Source organism: Falco biarmicus, chromosome 1 (genome assembly GCF_023638135.1).
Source record: "Falco biarmicus isolate bFalBia1 chromosome 1, bFalBia1.pri, whole genome shotgun sequence".
NCBI lineage: Eukaryota > Metazoa > Chordata > Aves > Falconiformes > Falconidae > Falco > Falco biarmicus.
Genome location: NC_079288.1, coordinates 7,847,174 through 7,869,452, shown reverse-complemented (window position 1 = coordinate 7,869,452; position 22,279 = coordinate 7,847,174). Strand labels below are relative to the sequence as shown.

General features: G+C 58.6%; 1 protein-coding gene across 5 annotated transcripts in view; it reads left to right on the top strand.

The window, feature by feature from the left end:
* CASKIN2 (CASK interacting protein 2) overlaps positions 1-22,279 on the top strand; it is a 35,210-nt gene that overhangs the window by 1,002 nt on the left and 11,929 nt on the right. For 3 of the 5 annotated variants that reach the window (XM_056323197.1, XM_056323208.1, XM_056323196.1), the window contains exons 2-3: positions 1,470-2,194; positions 21,066-21,117. In XM_056323197.1, the coding sequence (XP_056179172.1) occupies positions 2,089-2,194; positions 21,066-21,117 (158 nt within the window). In that variant the 5' untranslated portion in view covers positions 1,470-2,088. Of the gene's footprint in view, positions 1-1,469; positions 2,195-20,648; positions 20,973-21,065; positions 21,118-22,279 lie in introns of those variants that run through there. The other 2 variants (XM_056323201.1, XM_056323206.1) reach the window with 2 other exon arrangements.

The window sequence follows — 22,279 nt, the reverse complement described above, 5'->3', positions numbered from 1 at the left end:
GTTTTGTTTGTGGTGAGAGCTTAGGCTGAGTCAAGTGGCTGAAACTTGTTTGTAACGTAGATAAGCTGGTGCAGGTGCCCCAGGAGCAGGGAGGTGACAGCTGAGTTCGGTGGGTGTTGGTCTCAGTGCCTGGTACTGAGCCCCCCCCCCCCCCCCCCCCCCCGTCCCCAGTGGTGAGGAGCTCGTCTGCTGCAGGAATTGTGGGCTCCGGAGCAGTGATGGGGGGGAGGACTCCCCCGTCTGGGGTGGGAATCTCAGCATCCCCTTGTCCCAGAATCTGAGCCAGCGCTGCACCATTGCCTCTCCGGCTGCCCCGAATCCTGCAGTGCCCTGGCGAGGGCTGGAGCACAGGGAGCCCATGGGGGGTCCGTGCTGGTGGACAGCTGCAGTTTCCAGCTTTACTGTGGGTGGGCTGAGCGCTGCTGTGCCGTGGGCCGCCCCTTCTGGGTTTGTGTGTGTGTTTCCCCCCCGCCCCCAGCCGACAGGACCTCTTACTGCTGTTGCCTTCTCTCCCCTGTGGTTTTCATCCTCGAAACAGTGACCTCGATCACTCGGAGGAAGCGACACCCGCTATTATATAAACAGCTGAGGGAGAGCACTCTGGCAAGGGAGACAGCGTGGCTGGGGGAGATTCTGGTCTGGCCTGGATTGGCACAGGGGGAGAATTGTGGGGTGATGTGGTGACGGCCTTGCAGCTGGTATGGCGCGTGCTCCCTACCCTCCTGCACACGCTCCTCCCCAGGCGTTGGAGCAGCCTGCCAGATGCGTGGCCCTGAACCAGGAGGGATTTTCTCCACCACCCAGTTTGGGCCGCCCGGGTGCAGCAGGAGACCACAGGCTGGGATGTGTGAGCTGCTTGCCATGGGACCCTGTGCCCTCTCTGGGGTACCCTAGCTGGTCAGGTCATGGGCTTGATGCCGTTCTCCTGAGCATGGTTGTGCTGCTCAATTACACCCAGCTCCTCACTTAGGGCAGAGAGAGCTCATGTACTGGTTAAGGAGTGTCTTGGGCCCCACGGCACTGAGCTTCAACGGGTAATTCGGAGGGCAAGGGTTTATCTCTGTGTGGGAGGGTGCTGGGCAGGCTGACCCACTCCCACCAGCTGCAGAGGACTTTGGCTAAACCTCCCCAGCTCCATCCCTTCGGTTCCACTGGGAAAGGAGAGGGGGAGATGCCCTGGTGCCCCAAGCCCCATGTGCTGCCTATGCAAGGGGGTGGTGTGTGTATTAGCCCCAGGGGGATGGGAAAGGAGCTGTGCCCTCATGCCCCTCCTCATCCCCCCCCCCGACAGCACCCTCAGGAGGTCTCAACAGGTTCTTCCCTCTCAGTTTAACACAAGGATGAGCCAAGTCCCACCAGGACTAAATATAGGCAAAGTATTTGTTCTTCGGCACAGATACAAAAGCTGTCACGATGGAGCTGGGAGGTAAATGGCCTTTGAGGGCTGACTCTGCTCTTCTCCTCTGCAGGTCCTGGGCTGCCGTGCTGGGGCTTGGCCGTGCGGAGGGCTCCCCAGCGTGGCTGCTGCGCTGTCGCCAAGAGGACTGCTGAAACGAAGGGGCTAATGAGCACCAGAGAGGGAGGATCTATAACTTCCAGATGGCAACGAGCCTGTAATCCCTTTGGGAAGAATTAGGGACTCATCGGCGCAGCAGAGCCTGGCGAGGGGAGCGAAGCATAACACCTCCAGCTCCAGGAGAGCTGCAAGAGGCTGAGGGCATCCTCATGTTGACTGCAATGGCCACCCTGGCCTGAGCTGCCTGGATGTCTCTTGCGAAGCCCTGGGGCTGCTGGGAGCCTGTCCCTGAGCACTGAACTATTTCTCATTTTAACTGATCGCATGTTCTCCAACCAAACCCCATCCGGGTCCTGCTTCTTCCAACACAGAAAAAGACTTTTGCCCTTAACAGAAAGGCTTCTTCCTTCTGGTTTTTATGTCCCTGGGATTCTAAAGCATCGTTCTTGCTGGATTTCATCTCCCATCAAAGTGTGTTTTGAGGAATTACGGGCTTATTCCCATGGCTTTATAAACCGCTGGGATCTGAGGGTCTCTGCCTTCCACGCCACTGCTGCTCCTACCTGTCTGCGATGGGGCGAGAGCAGGAGCTGATCCAGGCCGTGAAGAACGGGGACGTACCTGGTGTGCAGAAACTGGTGGCCAAGATCAAGGCATCCAAGAGCAGTGAGTACCCAGGTGCAGAGCTGTGGGCTCCCTCTCCCCAGCAGGGCGCTACTGCTTGTCCCGGGGTGTGAGTCCTGGCAGCAGGCTCAGTGCTGTCCAAGCCGGGGTGCAAGTGCTGACTCTGAACCCTGGCGCGTGAGTTACGCCAGGGCTGGAGGTGGGAGCACAAGCACAGCCCGTGCAGATGAATGACCGGGCTGTAAGTGATCCTCCTGGCAGGGCTGGGGTTCCCCTTGGGCTCTGGGCCAGAGGCCCTGAAGTGTGGGCTACTGAGCGGGGATGGGCAGAGGGAAGCAAAGCCACTTAGTGGGGGATGCTGCTACAAAAGGTCTTTAGCAATTGCCGCTTACTCCCGGCCGTATTTATCTTGTGAAAAGTTATCATCCCAGCCAGTCGACTGGAACCAATCGTCAGACCCTGAATTTCAGTCTGGTAATGTTTAACCCTTCAGCAGGGCTGTTTTCTTGCATGTGCTCTTGGAAGGGTCAGCAGCAAGCATGGCTTAGAGCGAATGTCAGGCTTGTGGCAGTCCCCAAGGGCACCGGGGTCCCGCAGGTACTGCATGGCGTCTGGAGGAGATGGGGAGGGCATAAAGGTGGAGGAGAAGATCGTGACCAGTGCCACGTGCCCTTTTAGAGAGCTGAGCTCCTGGGTGCTTCTTGAGACCTGCGGAGGGAAGGAAACCGTGAAAAGTAAATAAAAGGGCTTTCAGTATGGTGCGTGACCAGGGGAAGGTGCCCCTGCCCAGGCTACAGGAGCTGCTCTGGGCTGGGGGTGTGGGACCGCCTGCCAGGGTGGCTCATCATGGGGGGGTCTCGTGGGTGTGTGCAGGAAAGCTGGAAGGGCAAAAAACTGTCCTGGAGAGAGGGAGGAGAAGCAGCTTTAAGGCTTCTTAGGAGTGGCTCAGGACAGAGAGGCTGGTGCTGAGAAACGTGAGTTAGGCTGAGGATTGCAAACGTGAGAAGGGGATCAGCTCCCCTGGGTCAGCTACTGGAAGGCTTTGATTAGGACCAAGACTTCACAAATCCCAACTGCTGGGCCTGTAGGAGTGCTGCCTCCTCCCCAGAACAGGGGGTCCCTGGTGCCCCCTCCTTGGGCGAAGGGACTGAGTGTCACTGCTTCTGGTTGCAGTTCAGGGACGGCGCCTGTATGGGGTCCCTGAGCTGGAGCGAGGGAGGTTTGCCTGCGCAGGTGGGTTGAAGGACACCTCCAAGGCAATAAGTAATGTCAGGATGTGAGCATCCTGCATCTCGCTGGTGACGCAGCCCTGTTCCCCCAAGCTGGTGCCCCATGGCTGTGCGGTGTGGGCAGGCTGGGGTGCCTGTGGCTCTATTCCTCCTGTGTACCCGGAGGGGGGGAAGTTACACTTGTTTCCTCCAGTAACTCTCTCCCAGTTAAACCCTGTCTGTGTTTTCTCTCTGGCGTCTTCCCCTCCCTCCAGCTGTGGGGCACCCACGTGAACGTGTGTGTTTAACTCCCCTGCTGCGGCGGAGTCAGCAGCTCCCTCTGCTTATTTTAATTTTATTTTTTCGTAAAGTCAGAGGGGAAAACGCCTGGACCCCTGCAAGCCACCACTGCAAGCCCTCGGTGGAGCTCCCGTGCTGGCCATGCTGTGGGGGCTTGCTTGGTCCCAGGGGCTCATTCCTGGCACGGAGGGCATTGCCGCTCCCTGTCCCTTATGATTCCCTCTCCCTCCTTTCACTGATGCCATATGAGCTAAGTATTTGCTGCATTTGCCGCTCATTAAAGCTCCTTTTCCATATGATAGGCTGAGATGCTGAATTTTTTCTTTTTTTTGTTTAAATCCCTCTAAGAGTCCTTCTGCTGTCTCAGTGGATTGGGAGCTCGGTTGTTGTGATCAGCCCTCTGGGGCTTCCTGTGCCTAAAAAAGTCACCACACGTAAGCAAAAATCAAGCGCCAGTCCCAGCAGCAGGAACTTCAGGGACATGTTGTTTAATATTCACCATGTGCAGCCCTCCTCCCTGCGCGAGCGCTGCCTTACAAGTGGGTCACAGCACCTATTATTATAAGGCGATGGGACGGGCAGAGAGAAAGTTTTGGGGCAGGAGCAGGAGGGGAAGGGCAGGTGAGGGCGGGTGTCCTGCCTGCAGGAAGGGGACATAGGGACAATGCTGTGGTCACTTCTGCAGCCAGGGAGGGGGTCTCCTCTGGGACAACCAGGCTGCTCCTGCTGAGGCGGCTGTGCTTTGCTGAGGTTCCCCGGCGCAGCAATAGAAACGTCCTGCTTTTTTAATTTCCTTCTCCCTCTCCCCTCCCCTCTGCGTCGGAGCGCTGCAGAGTTTAATTGAAATTGTTAAACGACCCGTCACGGCTTTGGCCTTTCTCCCTGGCGATCAATCACGTCTCCGGGCTGGCCGCGCTCACCAACAATGCGCCAGTTGGCCGGGCCAGGGCGGCTGCTGCAGCACCGAGGGGCTGGGGCTCCCAGGGGAGGTGAGAGGCAGAGCCCCCTCAGGGCTCTCTTCCCTGGGAAGTGGTGATGGCTCCTGGAACTGGCCAGTGCCTGGCAAGGTTTGGGTGTCCCCATCCCTGGACGTGCAGGGCTAAGGGGATGGGGGGATGCTGGGGTGTTGCTGGGGGTGTGTGGTGCCCTCGCGATAGTCAGGGACTGGAGGAGCAGTGGAAGGTGATGGGAGCTGGACTTACTGTTTGCCTTCCTCAAGGGAGTGGTGGAGGTTTTTGTTTAAACGTGCATGAAGTGCAAAGAAAGGGCAGCAGCTGAGCAAACTGGTGTTAAACTCTCAAGGACAGCAAGTAAAGCCCTACCAGGGTTCAGCCGCTGCCTCAGGGAGGTTCGGCCAGCTTCAGCCAGCCACTTGCCCCATTTCACCAGCGACTTACCTCATTTCACCAGCTATGCTGGGGCTTTCCAGACCTTGGATACATCAAGGACAGGAGCAGGCGCCTGAGACACGGCTGTGTCTGGGCTGTGACCTAGCAAGTTGTTAAACGCTAGTGAAGCTTGCAGGGGGTCTTGGCTTTACCCCCATGCCTGGGTTGGTGCCCTTCGTTGCTGTGTCCCAGCAGCACAAAGCACAGCAAGGTTTTCCCAAAAGTAGTGCCGGCCCTCAGATGCTGCTGTCACCCGTCCAGCTGGGCAGGAGAGGGACGATGCTGTTCCACGTGCTGCGAGACTGCAGCAGGCAGATGTGGGATAATTCGCTCCCTCCCTCTCGCTTAAATTTCCTCCTAATCCCTAGTAGCTATATCAGCTTAAGCCCCGAAGCGTGAGGTTTAATATCTCTCCTGCGATTTGATAGCCTTTGCCACTAGTGCTCTGTGTTGCTGTCCTCTGCAGAAACATTTGCCCTCCCTTCATGTCCTGCCATGCTTTTCTTTCTCTCAGCAGCAGTGGGTCTGTAGTTGTTTGAGGAAGAAGTTGCTCCTTTCTGCAGTTTGGTGGTTGTTTTGCAATGACGTTGTATGTGCCTTTGTGCCAGCTGGCAAGCTCAGCGTGCTGTCCCCTGTCACCGAGGAGGACCATCCTCCTCTTCACTGCTGCTCCTGAGGGAGATTTGTCCCAAGCCTTGTGTGCTCTGGCTGCTCTGTGCGGTCTGGCTGCAGGGAAAAGCAAGGACTACCCTCGAGCAGGTTCCCTATCATTTCAGGCTCTGTTACACCTGATGGCTTTCCCTGCTGGCAGTGGTGCAGAGATGTCTGGGCACCCTGCCCACTCCGGTCCTGCCCTGGGTGGTGCAGGCAGCTGGACCCGGCTCTGCCACCAAGCTCAAGTGTGGCCATGTCCCTTGAAGCCCAAGTTTCGAGGACAAGTTCCCAAGCATCCTCGGCCGTGTCCTTCCCTCCTCTCCCCGCGTGCTGTAGGTCTGACGGGCTGGACCGGCTCCGCAGGCGCATGCTGGCTTGGAAATGCTGTGGGCACGCCTGCGGAGAGACGCTGAGAAACTCTGCCGAAACGGGCAAAACTCCCTCTTCCGCCGAGGCTGAGCCAGGAGCAGGGCGAGGCGCTGTGCCCAGGGGAGCCCGGCTGGCGGCGGCTCTGTGCCGGGGACCCCACCACCCTGTAGCCTGCCAAAACCTGCTTTTGAACCAGGCCACGGTGGGTGGGTGGGTGGGTGGGAGGGGGGGGGGGGGGGGGGAGAAAAGAGGCTTCAAAGGCTCCAGCAAGTGTGGCGGCTGTGGGGATGGATGGTGGTGGGGCTGCAGCTGCACAGCATGAGTAGGGGGGTCTGTCCTTCCTTGCTTCCTTCCTTCTCCCGAGCCTCCCTAGGATGGGGGTCTCCTCCATTAGCCTTGTGTTTGCTTGGTGGGTTTTCCCAGCCACTTCCCGATTGTCCCAGCTGATGACGGGGTTTAGCCCCTCTTTTTCCACCTCTCTTCCTGGGAAGGAAAACCCCCACGTGGGCAGCGGTGGCGAAAGGAGTGAGTGGGCGGTTGCTTTTCAAAGCTGGCCTTGAACGGGTGTTGTGTTTGGAAAGGGGCCCGGCTGCTGCTGGTGCGCCTGGAGCTGGAGAGAGTGTCACCGCGCTGAGCGCAGGAGATAAGGCACAAGCAAACAGCATCATGCAGGGGGACAGAGGAGGCTGTGCTGTGTATTGCCTGGCACAGCAGGCACAGCCTCCTTGGGGCACCCAGCCCTGCAGCCCTCTGCACCCCAGCTCCTGTCCCCATCTCCCTTTGTCCCAGGTCTGTATTTCTGTCCCCAGCCTTTGAAAACCCATTGGCAGGGCAGCCTGTGGCAGCAGAAGCTGCCTTTTCCCTGCCTGGGTAAAAGAGAAGGGGGGGAAAAGGGCTAATTCTGGGAAAGGGGACAAGTGTGGGGTCTGTTGGGGTTTCTCTGGGCTGTGCTGACTTCCCCTGGGGACAGCCAGGCAGGGCTGGGGTCTCTCCGGGACTTTTTGCTCTCTCGGGGATGTACAGAAGTTCCTCATGGCTGGCAGCTGCCCCTGGTGTCGCAGGTGGGAGGCTGAGGTTTGGGGTAGGAGGCAGCTTTCCATCCTTCAGACACTTCCCGGGGACTCAGCTCCCCGTTCCCCAGGGCTGCAGAGGCCGTTTTGGCTGTCTGACCCAGAAACACAGGATGATTTGGATGACGACAGCTCTAAGGCAGACAGAGAGGGCAGCCCCGAGCCGTGGGACAGCGTGTGCCCGGCTGCCGGTGGCACACAGGTGCTGTAAGGGGGACGGTGCTCCCCAGGGCTGTGCCCAGGCACGGGAGGAGGGGATGCGGCAAGGACACCACTTGCACAGGCGTCCTCTCCTCGGGCTGGGGATGTGCTAGGGGCACGGGGCTGGTTGCAGGAGGGAGCTGGTGGATACCAGTGATGCCACCTTCTGGGTGGCAGCGACCTGTTGCAAAAGGGCAGTCGGCCCTGCAGGTTTGGGGATGCAGTGTGAATGCTGCTGGCACTCCCTGGCTTTGTCACGTGGGAGAGGAGCCGCTTTTAAGTGAAAACATAATTGTGCTCTTCCTCCTCCTCCTCCTCGTTCCCCCACAGGGCTGCTGGGTCTGAAGGTCTTGGCTGCAACCTAGAAAGAAATTGTAGCATTGTCCCTGTTTAGGACAAGCAGGTCCCCATGGACCACAACAGCGTCAGCAGCATCACTCCTGCCACCTCTCCATCACTATCCCAGTGGTGCAAGAAGGTTTCCCTGGAAAGGGGGGAGTGAATTATTGGATCCCAGTGGTGATCGACAGCATCCCCTGCAGAAGATGGTTTCCAGCAGTTGGGAGCACGCAGTAGCGCGCTCCCAGCTGGCTGGAAACCATCTTCTCCACAGCATCACCCCAGCAAGAGTTAAAAGAGGGGCTGGATGCTGTGCGTGTGTGTGTGCATGCACGCGCCTTGCTTTGTTTTTAAAAGCGCCTCGGCTGGCCTGGCCCCCCGCCAGACCCGGGGCCGCCGCTGGCAAAAACTCCGGCAAAGGAGTATGAAAGGGGCAGAAACTAAATAACAATAAACCACCTTTTTCTGGCTGCTCTAGCGAGTGAGGGAGTGGGGAGGAGCTGCAAGCACTCCAGCTCCCCCAAATCCCCCAGAGCACTCCAGCTTCCCCCAGAATTGTGCCTGGGATGGAGAGGGAGGGACCTGCTTGAATCTTGGAGCTGCAACATCACCTGGGCCTTGCCAAGGTGTCCTGCTGAGTCACAGACCTGTCTGGAGATGCCCGATCTGCTTGGAAATGGCTCTGCTGGGGTGATCTTCACACTCCTGGGGAAGGGCTGGACACCCTCGCCCATCCCTTGCTCCTGCGGGATGCCCAGGGCTGTGACATTCTGTGCCTGGGGTTAGGTGCGCAGGCACCTTGAGCAGTTTGCAGCCCCAGGGAGAAAGGCCAGAGCTGCAACTGAGCAGTTTTGATGGCGAGATAAGGGAGTAGGGAAAACCTTCGTGCACGGCAGGTATGCGGCTCCCGCAGCATCCTAGACCTGGTGCAACATGTCCAGCTGCTCTTCCGCCAAGCCCTGCCAGCGCTGGTGCCGCTCCCCCACCGGGACCCAGCCAAGGCTGCGCAGAGAGCACATGGCCCCAGCGCTGGTGCTATGCCTGACCCCCCACCCCCACCCTCCCCCAGGTGCCATCCTGGGAGCCAGCGCCCATATCATCTGAGCCCGGTGGGTGACTGTGCTGTGAGGGGTGAAAACTCCCGAGGTTTCATAACACCGCCCTTGGCCACGGGCACGGCCGGTTGTGTAAGGCACCCTGTCTGCCTGTGCAGGGAGTCGGCGAGCATGGCACAGGCGTTGGGTGCCCAGCACGGAGGTGCCCCCAGCAGCGGGGCTGGTTCAGATGCTCCCACTCGCTTTGCAGGTGCCTCTTGCCCCCTTGGAGCATTGGTCCCCAGGGTCTGGCTGGCTCTCAGCCCTCACTACCCCCCTCAAGCAGCCCATCTTGAGGCATCGTCTTGTTTCTTTGCCAGGATGGGTGTGGGTAAGCCTGAAGGGGGGGTTCCAGCTGGAGCCGACTTGGGTGCAAACAGCAATAGGGAGACTGTGGATTGGGAACCCTATGGACCTTCTCCTGTGGGTCACCCCTCTCCCTGGGCAGGACACCCAGCTCACAACCTCTGTGGCCCCTCAGGGACCTCCTCGAATGCGTCCGTGGCAAGGCTACGTGAGCACCACTTGTCTCAGTGGCCTCCAAAAGGGGCCAGAGTCCTCGCCGGTGGCTAATTGCTGCTGGCACAGGGGATGTGGGTACATGGTGAGCCTAGCCGGCGGTGTGGGGCCAGCACAGCCACGGCAGTGGGGATTGCTTTGGGCCGCAGCCTGGGTTGCTCTGGTTGGCCTGAAGCACTTCTGGTTAGGTTTTGCTGGGCTGACGCAGGTGGGAAGGGCTGCATGAGCCCTCCTGGCTTCCCTGAATAAGCACCCACTAATCCTGCTGGGTTAAAAAGAAGGGAGACACTCCTCCTTGCAGGGGAAGAGGCTGCTGCACAGGCGGAGGAGCTGGCTCTGACCGTGCTCTGTCTCCAAACCCCAAGGGCTGCTCGAGCCTTGGAGGAGTCCTCAGCTTCCTCAACAGTGCTGGGGCACAAGCAGCTCCCTGTCTCAGAGCATCTGTCCCACTGGTTATATTTAGCAGCACGTACTGGGCTGCACACGGATGTCCTGGAGCTGTTTCTCCATTCCCTCCACCCCAAAGCTGGTGAGGACATGGTGAGGGTCCTGCTCTGAGCCCCCAGACTCATGGCTCTGCTTTGCCCCACTGCAGCCTGCTCTGAATGCCTGTGGCTCCACGGGGCTGAATTCACACCAGGTACTGGTGTTACCCATGAGTGTGGTCCTGGATAAAGGTCTCCTCCCAGGAGCAGTGCAGGTGGGTTCCTCTGCTCAGCCCCAGGTGGGGACAACCGGGGCAGTAGGACAGGGATGTGGCCATCAGCTCCCTGAGCCCACACGTGTGGCTGGCCATGTGCTTGCAAAGCTGGTACCTCATCGGCCAGGAAGGGACATGCAACTTCCAGGGCTGGGTCCCTTTCCCAGCAGGGTTGGCACAGCTTGGAAAACCATTTGCTGGCAGGGCCTGGGGATGAGGCAACCCGCCGTGATTCCCTGGTCAGGGTGGGGGGCACAAGGTGCCACAGGAGCAGTGGCACAGTGCAAGAAGGGATGTCTTTTCTTACGAAAAGGAGCTGAGGGAGGTGGGGAGACTCTTTTTGCCCCTGTATATCACATCTTTCTCCCCACCACCCCCCTGAGATGCTGCGAGGCAGCAAGCAGGGGTTTCTGCGCTCAGCTCCCACGTCCTGCCTCCGCCGCCAACTCGGGCTTGCCGGGGCCGTTCCTGACACGCACCCGCCGTGCTGGAAAGGCATAAACAGATCGGGTTGCCGGCAGGGGTCCAGGGAGCGGGCAGGCCTTGGCTTGTGTCCCACCACCGCTCGCTCGGGCTGGGGTGTGGGGGAGCAGCAAGGCAGGGGGATGAGATGGAGGGGCTGACCTGGTGGCAGGGTCCCTGTGGGGACCTGGGCACGGCCTTGATTTAACAAGGGACTGGGGTCTTCACCTCAGTTTACCTCTGGTGCTAAGGTGGGCCTGTTATTTAGGGGTTCAGAGGTGTTGACGTGCTGCACCCCAACCTCTTTCCCCATCCCTGCGTGGGAAGTTGGTGGCTGGAGCTCAGCCTGTGGATCCTCAGATCGAGCCTCCCCTTATCCATCGCAGTTGTATTCTGATGCTTTTGACCTTGCTGTAAATCAGCCCTTGTCCCTCCGCAGTACGTGGGGGGACAGGGCTGTGCTGTGTCGCCCTTGTCCCCAGCTGGTCCCTGAGCAGCTGCTGGCTGGCTCTGGTATCTGGGCTGGGTGCTGGGAGGAACCCACTGCCCTCCTTGCCGGCCCCAGAGCAGCTGGGACAAGGGCAGGGGGGCAGGAACACAGTGCCTGGAATAACTCAGCAGCCACCGAGGCCCCACAGGGATGGCAAGATGGGTGTGGGGTCCTGGTGTGGTTCCTGCTTCCGCTACGGGGACAGGGAGATGCTTCTCCTGGGAGATACAGCGTCACTGGCTGCTAAGTGTATTTATTGGTGATCTCTGCTTCCACTTGGGGACGTGCAGGGTGATGCAGGGCATCGTGATGATAGAGCTGTTGCGTCCTTCTCCTGTCCCCTGCAGATGGGGTCCCACCACAGACCGGGGTCCTGGGGGAATTCTTTGCTGCTGCAGCTGGGTGAAAACATCCTGCTCCAGCCAAGGCCTAAGAAAAGTGCTGCTGGCCAGCTGCTCGGCAAGATTTTGGTGATGGCTTCTCCTGCTTTGCGCCATTGCCCAGCCAGGCGGAAACCTGGGCGAGCAGCTGGAGAGTCTGACCTGGCTGGCAAAGAGCCCTCGCACTGGGCACAGGCAAAGCCGTGCTGCCCTCCCCAGCCTTGGCAGGGAAAGGAGAGAACAGCGGCGGGTTCATTTCTCTCAGCCTGCTTGTCCCAGGCTGGAGGGAGCTTGGCCTGTGCCCGCTGGGGACAGACTCGTCCCTCTCTGCTTCCAGCGCGGAGCAGCCGGGCAGTTCCCACTTGCTTCGGGAAGTGACATTGCACAGGGGATGGGAACAGCGAGGAGAGACGGGTGCCTTCTGTGTCCTTGGGGAGGGGATTTGGAGAGGGATTCCTCCCATCGCTCATGGCTTGGGAGTGCCGAGCAGCCGCTACTGGGTGGATCCTCTTGCTCTTTCCCAATGCAGATGCCACAAATGGCTGCAGTGCCATGGCATCTGTGGGAGCAGTTGCCCATCCAGCAGCCCTTGGGACCAGCAGGAGCTGGAGGCCACGTTTTGGCTCTGTCCAGGAGGGAAGGAAACGATTTGCTCAAGCTGCTCGGATCTGGGCTGCAGTTCAGATGGAGCTGGATAGCCCGTGCATCGTTTGCTGGAAGGCAGCTGTAGGAAGCAGAGAGCCTCTCTTTTCAGTTTGGCAATAGGAGGTAAAGGCAGCAGGCCCCCAGGAGTGGAAATCTTTGATTCATAGTGAGAAAAATCCAGTCCCCAAGCAGCGTCTGCCCCATCCCTGCACAGGTTGGGCTGTGCATCCTGGGGGACCCCACCGGCACATCCCTGAGCAGGGCTGGCGGCAGCACCGGCTCGCAGGGTCAGAGTTGAGGAAAGGCATCCGCAAGGTATTTTTAACTGCATGTGACTCCAAACTCCGGCTGCACAGCCGCCAGCAGCAGTCTGAGGTTAGTCCTCGGCTGCTGACAGTTCATTGCCCATAGGCTGGGGGGGGCTTTGGGGAAAATTCAGTTCCCATCCACCAAGGCCTCGGGAAGGAGTGACGGCACTTGAACCATTGACCTTTTGGGTGACCTCGAGCAAACAGCTTCACCTCCCGGTGCCTCCCCTCCCATCCTGTGTGTGCCTTGCCTAAATTAGAGCAGCCAGGGTGGGGACAGCCACTCCGTCTGCCCCAGCATCGCCTTCTCTAGGTGCATGGCAGCTTCCCCAGGGCCAAAAGGGGAGGGAGGATGTTGCAGGATTTCCAGCTGCCGCACCACTGTGTGCTTTGAGTACTGGCTCTACCGGCTGGAGCGCCTCTCGGGTGCCGGGCGCTAGGCTGGCACTGATGGGGACCGAGTGCCGTGGCAGCCTGGTCCTCAAACCTCAGCCTTGCCCCACTGCCCCAGGAGCTGCATGATTTGCTGCAACCATCCAAGCGACAGCGGAGGGCTGGATCCTTGTTGCACTCGCTTGAGCTCACAGAGTTTTGCTGGCTGCTCTTGACTGCTCTAATTTTTATCTGTGGCTCATTGTTAGAACCATAAAATAAATAGCTACGTGCTCCTCTTGAGCGTCAAAACCCTCCAGGTGTAGGAGGGTTGCTGCGTCCCTGCTCGCCCTCTGTAATTAACTGTTGCTCAGCAAATCCACACTTACTGACCTGCCCTAATCTTACCATGCAAGGCAAGCCCTTTGGCTGCTGGCTCCTGCCACTTGCCTCTCGTGCTCCCCATGAGCCCATATCATGTTCACAGCCCTGGGCATGCAATGGGAGATGGTACCCTGGGAAGCAGCATCCCCCCACAGAGCTGCCGAGGTTGTTTTCCTCGCTGGCAGCTTCCTCTGTGCCCACGTTTCATGCTGCTCTCACCGTCCCCCCTCATCCTGCTTCCCCTCTTTCTTCCTCCCATTGACTGTCTGCCGGTTGGATTATTTTTCCCCAGATGCTGCAGTCTGCAATTTTCCCAGGTTGAATCTGCCTGGGTTTGTTCTTCTAATCTCTCTTAAGTCCCTTTTGTGTTATTTCTGCCCTCGTCGATCTGTTGCGCATCCTCCACAGATTACATTAATGCACTGTTTGCTTGGTATTGCATTAGTGAGAACACTGAGCATGCCTGTAGGTGCAGCCCCTTTGCCTGGGTGCCTGGGGTCACCAGAGCCCTGCAGTCCCTTCCCCAGCTCCCAGGGGAACCAGTTGGAACCAGTATGGAACTGGTTGAACGGGAGCTAAGGTGCGTTGTTAATGCTGGGCCAGATGCTCTGCTGGTCCTTGTGTCCTGCAGCCTTTGGGTGGCTCTTGGCCCTGTGGCGTGCCCAGGGATGCACCACGGGCACAGGCAGAGCTCGTGCTTGGCCGCCAGCCCCTGCTGCTATCGCCCCATCTCTTCCCGCTCGGGAGGCGTCCTGTCCTTTCGGAAGGATGGGGGAAATGGAAAAGGCTCCACCTCTTCCCTGGGCAAATACAGCTCCTCTGAGTTCATATCCTGGAGAATGGAATAGTCAGGTCCCAGCAGGGACGGTGACTTCACCTCCCGGTAACGCGTTTCCCTGGCCAGCTGGGAAAGGAGCCCTTGTATCTCTGAAGGAGCCGCCCGGCTTCCCCCACCCGAAGCCTTTCCCAGCTGTTTCCATCCTGGCTGGGGCTGGGGGATGCAATTTCAGCTCCATGAGGAAGGGTTGTTACTGCTCCCCCTTGCCAGGGGAGCCGGGCTGGGTCACGTCACTTTGGGGTAGGCAGCTGATGCGAACCCACAAATTATTGTGGGGAAGGGGAGCGAGTGCTGTTCATCCCCCCATACAGCTCAGATCTTTCTGGGGGCCTGAAACTCAAAGCAGGAGCATGTGTTTGGCTTTTGCAAGGGGTGAGTCCAGCCCCAAAGGACTCCTGTGATGCTGTTTCCCCGCCTTGGCATTTGCCCCTTCCATCCTTGCTGCAGCCATCAAACCTCAGGGGTGAGGGACAAGAGCAGCACCTTCTTCCCAGCTGCGTGGATGGGGATGGGATTTCCGACTCTGCTTTTCCTTTCATTGTTCTGGGAGCCTTCACTTTGAACAAGCTGCCTGTTTTTTCCTGCTTTGTTGCAGGGGGGAAGCAGTAGGGGGAAACTGGGGGTCTGGCCAGGGGTCCTGGGGCAGCTGGGCTGGGGCTGAGCGACTGATGTCTGTGCTGCGCAGGGATGCTGCCCCTGCACCCTCCCACTGCTAGCCTCTAAAAAACGTAATTGTTGGATTTCCCTGTGAAAAAGGTTCCCAGCCTTTCCAAAGAAGGAAAAAAGCTCCCAGTTGACTCCATGGTCCTGCTACTGTGTCCCCTAACCCTCCCCTTCACCTATTGTGGGTCCCCAGCCCAGCCCAGGGAGGAATGCTGCTTCCTTGGATCTCTCAAAGTCCTCTGCCTTCGCCATCACCTGCCTTTACCATCATCCACCATCATATCTAAGCACAGGACAGGACAAGAGAGCTTAGAGAAGGAGAAAGCAGAGATGAGGAGGGAGGCAGAACTGCCAGAGGACACTCAGACATGCCGCCAGCAGAGACAGCTTGGCGGCAGGAACAACTTGGGCTCTGTGTGGCTGTAAGATTTGGGGCTCAAGCCAGGGGTAAATGGTGGAGGCTGTCGAGATTGGAGACAAGCAGCCAAGTTGGTGTGGAGATGCTCCAAGTGCGGGGATGCTCCCAGCAGGTTGTTGCATCTGCTGGGGTTATTCCAGCTGGACCCAAGCTGCCCAAACCAGGATCAGGGCTTGGGTGCGACAGCCATTGCGCAGCCTGAGCAGCATCGAAGCGGGCAGGGCCCTGGCCAGGTCCAATGTGTCTCACGCCTGGCTTTGGTAGGTTTCTCAAGGGATGAAGACACCAGTTATTCTCAAGGAGTTGCCAGATGCTGTTGTAGGGAAAGATACGGGGCTCCCTGCCGTGTCATGCTCTCCCATCGCTGCTGTTTGCCTTGTGTTGATGGGAATCTGCCTCCCTGATTGCAGCCTACCCATCCCTGCCAGTTAACCCAGTGGCTGTGCCCCAGTTGGACCCACCCCACAGCGCCTGGCTTGGTGGAGGACCTGTTTGTCAGCCTTGGTGGGAAGCCCATTCACAGGGATGCTGCGAGGCCTCAAACCCTGGTGCGGGCCATTAGTGGGGAGGAAAGCACCCGTGGCGTCTGGGCCCCGGTGGCGTTTGGGCATAGGGACAAGTGCTCAGCCGGGTTTCCCAGATGGCAGCATCCTGGCAGCCAAATTCACCCACCATAACAACAAGGGAAAGAGGGAGGCCCTGCCTGCCCAGGGAGCTGGGCTCGGCATCTGGGGGGCGAGCTGGTGGCTATGGCAGGCAGCTGGGGTCAGGAGACCTTGGCTCTCGCCCAGCCTCTGTCCCAAGCTTGCTGGGCAACTTTGGTTGAGTTTCTTAACGTCTCGGTGGCCGAGCTCCTTCCCTATCAAAGTGGGAGAATCTCTTCTGAACCTATTGAGAACCTGAAGCAGCCGGTTTGCCGGGAGGAGCCGGGTGTGGGTGGCCGCAGCGGACGTGCCTGTGGATGGAGGGATGACAGGGAAGGAAGATTCCTGCAGAAGGCGGATGGACGTCACCTCTTTGGGTCTTGAGTTTGGGCGAGACATCAAGTCTCTCCTGAGCTCTGGCATAACCCCACTGTGTGCCAAGGCAGGGCCATCCCAGGCCGTCGGTGTGGGTCGAGGCCAGGCAGGGCAGGTCGGGTGAAGCTGCCACCTCCACCTGCAGCCCCAGGAGGCTGCCACTACCATTGGAGATGGCTGGTGCTTTGGGAGATCACAGCTGATTAGCTCCTCCAGCTGGTTTATTGGCTTAGTGATGACATTCCCCAGGTGGATTTTATTTTCCCAGGTGCATATGTACATATATTTGGTGTGTCCAGAGCACAAAGTCCTTCTCCCACCACCTGCAGCAGCAGGATGGTGTTCCTGCAGTGCCAGGCAGAGCATCCCTGCATGTGGGGTACTCGTGGCCGGCAGTGCAGGGACGCTTGTGGCTGGATGTTCAGGGATGTGTGTGGTGCAGGGATGCTCATGATAGAGCGATGCTGAGACGTGCAGTGCAGGGAGGCTCATGGCATGGGGATACTTGCAGCCAGCAGTGTGGGGATGTGATTTCCTAGGGCAAGGGGAAGGTATGAGGGTCTGTGACACCGGACCAGCAGAAAAATGTATTTTTTTAAGGTGTCTCTGGCAAGGATGTGGGTCTGCAGTTATAGATCTGTCTGTCCTGCACAGAGATGAAGGCTGGCGGTGGAGGAGCTTTAGTGTGGCTGTGCTGGGTGGACAAAACTGGGGGGTCACAGCAAAAGCACTGCTTTCTGGAGCCTGACTTCCCATGTGAGAGCCAGGGCAGGAGTCTCCAAGGGGCACTTTGGGGGGAACATGGGATATTTGGACATTTCCTTCCCCAGCAAACCCAGGCAAGCATGTGCCACTCCTTCCCAGCCAGCAGTGAGCGGTTCAGCACTTTGGAGGGATCGTGTCCATCTCCAAGACGTCAAGGCAAAGCCTCAGGGTGTCCCCTCAGGGACAAGGTCTCCGGTGAAGGGCACGCAGGGTGCCCGGGGTGCTGGCACAGGGGGTGCTGGCTGTGCCGGGCAAGGGCACGCCTGGCTCCACGTAGCCGGCACAGCCGGCGCCAGGCAAGCGCCCTGGGGGGGTAAATACAGATTTGTGCTGGGCTGGCTGCCAGTGGTGCGGGTGAGGCACCCGCCCTGGCCATCTGCTCCCCAGGTGCCCCCCACACCCCACGGGGAGCTCAGCCCAGCCTGGCATCCCTGCCATGGGGGTGCATCCCAGCCCTGCGGGGAAACTGAGGCACAGGGTGCAGCATGACAGAGGGGGCTGATGCATCGGGGGAGCTGGTTGGAAACACCACGCTGGGCTGTGCCATCCTGGCCCCCCGCCAGCAAGGATCCGAAAGGCTGAGGGCCCGTGCTTTCCCCTTGGCTGGGGCCGGAGCCAGAGCGTGCTGCGGACAAGGGTCTCAGCCCCATGTGACGAGCGAGCGGCCGAGCGGCCGAGCTGCCTTTGCCATGGCCGGTGTCCGGCGGAGCAAGCAGGCCCTACATTTGTAAGCAATTTGCCGGAGCGTTCCAGAGGTGCTTCCTGCCTGCCGCTTGGCAGCCAGGCGCTGCACAGAAGCTCTCTGGCTCCCTCGAGGCCTCACTCAGCCCCAGCCCCGCTGCCGAGCCTCATCCTGCCCGGGCAGGCGCAGGCAAATGCGCTGGAGAGGGGGGACAGGGCAAGGTTGGGTCCGGGTGGACCCCTTGGAGGGGTTGTGTTGGGGAGTGGGGCTGAGCAGGGGGAACCCGCAGCTGGAGTTAACCCTTGGAGTGCACCAAGCTGGGTTTTCCCCTGGAAATATCTCCTTCAGGGCTTATGTTTCGGTGCTGGGTCCATATTTTTCTGGGTTCATCTTCCCAGGATGTGAGTGTGCTCCTGGCAGGGAGCAGGGGGTGTGGATCAGGCCCACGGGTGGTCCCATGCAAACCCAAAGGAGGTGATGATGTGGCTGAGAAGGGTCTGGCCACCCCAGCCCAGTGTTGCGGCTGGATTAGCCCTGATCCCACAGCCCTCTCCCAGGCCAGCTCTGCAGTCTCCTGACCAGAGCCACATCTCCAAACCAGCCGGTCTGGGAGGGCTGTGGGATTGGAAATGGCTTGGCCTGGCCCCTGCAAAGCCCCAGAACATCTGGGTGGGAAAGACAGGGGAGCCTGAAGTTGCTAGGGCACTGACGGAGAGAAGGAGCTGAAGAAATGGGGAGGAAAGCAGGGGAATCAGTCAAAAGGAGCATATGGATGGAACGAGGAAGAGGGATGCAGGGAAGCATCCCATCATCTGCCTTCCTGTCACTGCATCCTCAGGACCATGACAGGGGTTGGTGGCACCCCCTTGGCAGCCCTTGTGCTGCTCCACTGTTTCACCCCATCCCAGTGCTGGCTCCCCACTGAGGCAGGGCTGCCTTTGGGGTTGCTTTTCTGGCCTCGAGTGCTGTACGGTGCAGGTGTGCAGCAGGATGGTGCTGGCAAAGGGGTCCCAGCTGCCTGGGTGTGCTCTGTTTTCCACTCCTCTTGGCTCATGCCTTTGTGCTCGCCACGCCAGGATGCCCGGCCCCTTTTCTAGCCACGCTTCACCTTCCAGCCTGGCTGCAAACTCTCCAGCTCTCTCGGCAGTGATTTACCCGGCTACAAACCAGGGATGAACTCTTTCCCTTCCTGCCTAAACTTTCGGGAAGATCCCCAAAGGGGATACTGCTCCTGGCTCCGCTTTTTGGGACCTGCTGTTTTCCCAGCCACCCACACCATGTCCGTGTGGTCCTGCCCCATCTCCTGACCTTGTTGGGCTGCCAGAGCAGGGAACTAATTTGAGGAATGTTGCTCAGGGAGAGGAGCAAAGGCATGGGCATTTTGCTGTGCAGATGCTGACAGCTGCCTCCTGGGGCCAGGGAGCGGGCAGGGACACCTGCTGTATCCCAGACCTGCTTACTGGATCCCACTGGCCAGCCCTGTCCCCTTGTAGGAGGGAGTCAGGGGTGGGATTCTGGGGTGAGCTCTCCCTGTCCAAATAGTGGGCATTGCTCAACTCCCAAGACCAGCCCCTGGGGACTGTGGGATGTATCTGCCTATTTTGGATGAGATGCTCAGTGGACATCTCCGTCCAGCCTGTCTCTTCCCAGCATCACCTTCCTGGCTGACACGGTTCAGGCTCTGGTCCTCCTACTGTGGTAAGGACCCTTCCTCCTCCTTCCTACCTTTTCTCAGCAGCAAACACCTGCGGCAATTTTCAGCTGCAGCCGATGGGAGCAAACCCACACTGGCCTTCGGTTCCCACCACAAAGAGCATCCTTTAAAAATACCTATTTATAAACCGTAATTAAAAGGCAGGGGGCTGGGGGATCAGGGAGCAAGAGGTGATGGCTTCATGGGCATTGCCTACGACTTAGTGGAACCCTTTGTTTACTTTTAATTTTATCTTGATTGTGTCTTTTGGAAATCCCCCAGCAGTGAACGCTTCCCAGCCCTTCCTGCTCCCTGCTTGCAGGACCCATCCCAAGACTTTTCGGGGGGCAGGATGAGGCCTTTGCCCACCATAGCTGACCCTGTTCCTGGCTCTGCCATACGCCCAAGTGCGATCCTGAGAGTGGCACCGCAGGGCTCAGTGGTTATGGTCACTCTGTGACTCGGATCAGAAGCGGCCAGTTTACAAGTGAAATGTTTGGGTTTTTTTTTCTGGCTGCTGTGGCAGAGTGAAGTGGTTTGTCCTTGATGGAGACTCTGGATCCTGGGTTCTCAGGCAATATGGGGCTGGGGGGGGGGGGAAAGTGGGAGCTCTGAGGGATGGCTTTGGGAGCCAGTTCCTTCAGGAAGGGCTTCTGGGTTGGCAGAGCTGCTTGGTACTGCTCTGAGGAGGAGCAGCTCCTGGAAGAGGTAATTAGGGCGATCCCCTCAGCTGCAGCAAGGAGTCACGAGTCCTTCACCAGCAGCCACTCCAAGCCCATTTTGTGTTAATTACGCTGTTTACAAAACACTGTAAATTGCAGTAGTGAACACACCATTCCTTGGTTTCCTTTAATTATCCATTTGCATGATGAATGAGCCGCCCCCCTCTTCAGCTCTCGGGCAGAGGGACCATGCAGCAGAGCATGGCTTTGGGTGGGATCTGCCGTGTGAGGTGGGCAGGGACCCTGAGAGAGGAGGAAGAGAGGGGTATGAAGGAGGAGAGGGAGCTGCGGCCCCGGAGATCTGCCTGGCTGTGAGGGTGGGGGCTTCTTCCCCAGGACCCCCCTGCCATGTTTCAGTGGGGTTTGAGCAGCTCTTTCACCCTGGACTGGAAGCCTGGCTCTTGGACTTTGATTTTTCCGTAGGAAACAGCACAGAAACCTTTCAAAGCATTTAATCCTCCCCGGCTCGATGATGGGACTGCCTGGAAAGGCAGAGGAGGAGTGGTGGCATTTCTTGCCCCCTACATACCTTCCCCTTTCTTTCTCTTTTGACTTGGCAGATGAATTCCAGAGATGTTAATCCGTTCTCAACCCCTCAGTGAAGAATAAAATGTCCTCTCTGTGTGGGAGGAAGGAATTCATTCGAATTAATTGCGGGAAGGAGTGGGGAGCTGGGGGCGTGCGTGAGGCTGTGCCGAGGGTGGGGTGAGCATCCTCCGCTGCTCAGTGGTCCCCGAAGGGGAGGGAGGGAGGGATGGGGATGTCTGAGGTGGCACAATCCTTGCATTCACAGCTCATTCAGCCTCTGCCCCAGCCGTACAAATGCCAACCATGTGGTCTGTGGGCCAGGCCTCAGCAGCAGCGATGGGCACAAGGAGCGAGTGGGGGGCAAAATGGCCCCACTCAGCAGTTTTGGGGTGTCACTGCCTATAAAGGGGAGGGAAGCGCTGCCCCACCAAGCCAGGGTGACAGGAGCTGCAGGATCCGACACATCCCAGGGGCATACAGAGATGGGGCAGGAGAGACGGAGGAAGGAAAGGGTCTGAGCTTGAGCTGGGTCAGCCTGTTGAGGGATTGTGGAGGTGAACGTGGAGTGAGGGAGAGGAGAGGACGCCGAGATGGGTCAGGCGCTGTTCTGTGCGCTGGGAGGTCTGTCTGGCTGCGGGACGGGGCTCCTGCAGGGTCCTGGGGGCCGTGCGGGGCTCTGCCTCCTGCTCTGACCGTCGCCTCTTCTCTCTGCAGAGCTCCTGGGATCTGCCAAGCGCCTGAATGTGAACTACCAAGATGCCGATGGGTGAGTGCTCCTCTGGCAGGGTGCTAGGTGCTGCTGCCGCCGGCATGGGTGGGCTTGCTCTCCCCGATAGCCAGTTGGTTCTGCAGTTTTGGGTATCGTAAAGCTTTTGAGGGTGGCTGCTGAGCCCCACAGAACACAACAGCATCCCGAAGCCAGGGCAAGCCCTGCAGAGGCAGACCCGGTGCCTGCCTGGATCTGAGCTGAGGGCTGTGCTCAGTCCGTCCTGCAAAACCCTTCGTAAAGCTCTTCTGCGTCCCGCTCTTCAGGGCTGGGCGTGAAAAGGGATCACGGTGTGTCCAGCCAATGTCCCGTGCCCTGAGTGCTGGTTGAAGCACGGAGAAGCACCCAGCCAGCCCTGGCGCCTGCACGTGCTTGTGCCTGTGTTTAATATCCCAAGAGCAAAATCCCATTGTTTGGGGGGGTTAGAGAAAGAAAAGATGAGGTTGCCAAGTGACCACAGCATATTTGTGTAGCTCATCTCTTCCAAAATTCAAGCATTTAATAAGCTGGGTACTGAGAGTTAAAGAAACCACAAAAGCCCATAAAATAAATAAGCATGTTATTCGTATTGAATTAGCTCTGACCTGTGAGTTATTAGCGTTGTTTTATGTACTGTTGTTGTACCTAATTTCTACATGTTTTCTTTTCGGGGACTCTGTAGGAGGAGGTGTCCATGATGAGTCTTAACAGGCCAGTGGGGGGTTGAAAATGAGCAGAATGGCTCTGTCTTAAAATAATACTGTGCAGATGGAGCTTAATAGAAAAAAAATGTAATAATAGAAGCAATGATCTGATTCTGATAAGGCACAGGGCTTGTGCTGGGGCAGCTCCAGGAGGGCTGCTGATGGGAACAAGGGTAAAGGGTCCGTTCCCCATCAGAGGGCTGCACACGGGGTATTGACAGCGCAGGCAGCGCGTTGGGTTTCACGGGGTGTGGGAAGGGGATGGCAGGAAGGTGAGACCCATGCATGGGGACGGCAGCTTGCGCCCTCCTGGGAGAGTGGTGCCGCTGGCAGTGACCTCGGCATCGCCTTGCTCGCAGCTTGGAGATGACGGGGTGGGTGTGGGTGGGTTTGTGCAGCTGCCTCCAGGCAGAGCCGGCCCTGCAGGAATCCCGGCAGAGTTGGCTTCGGGGGGATTTTGTACCTTCTGCAACACCCGG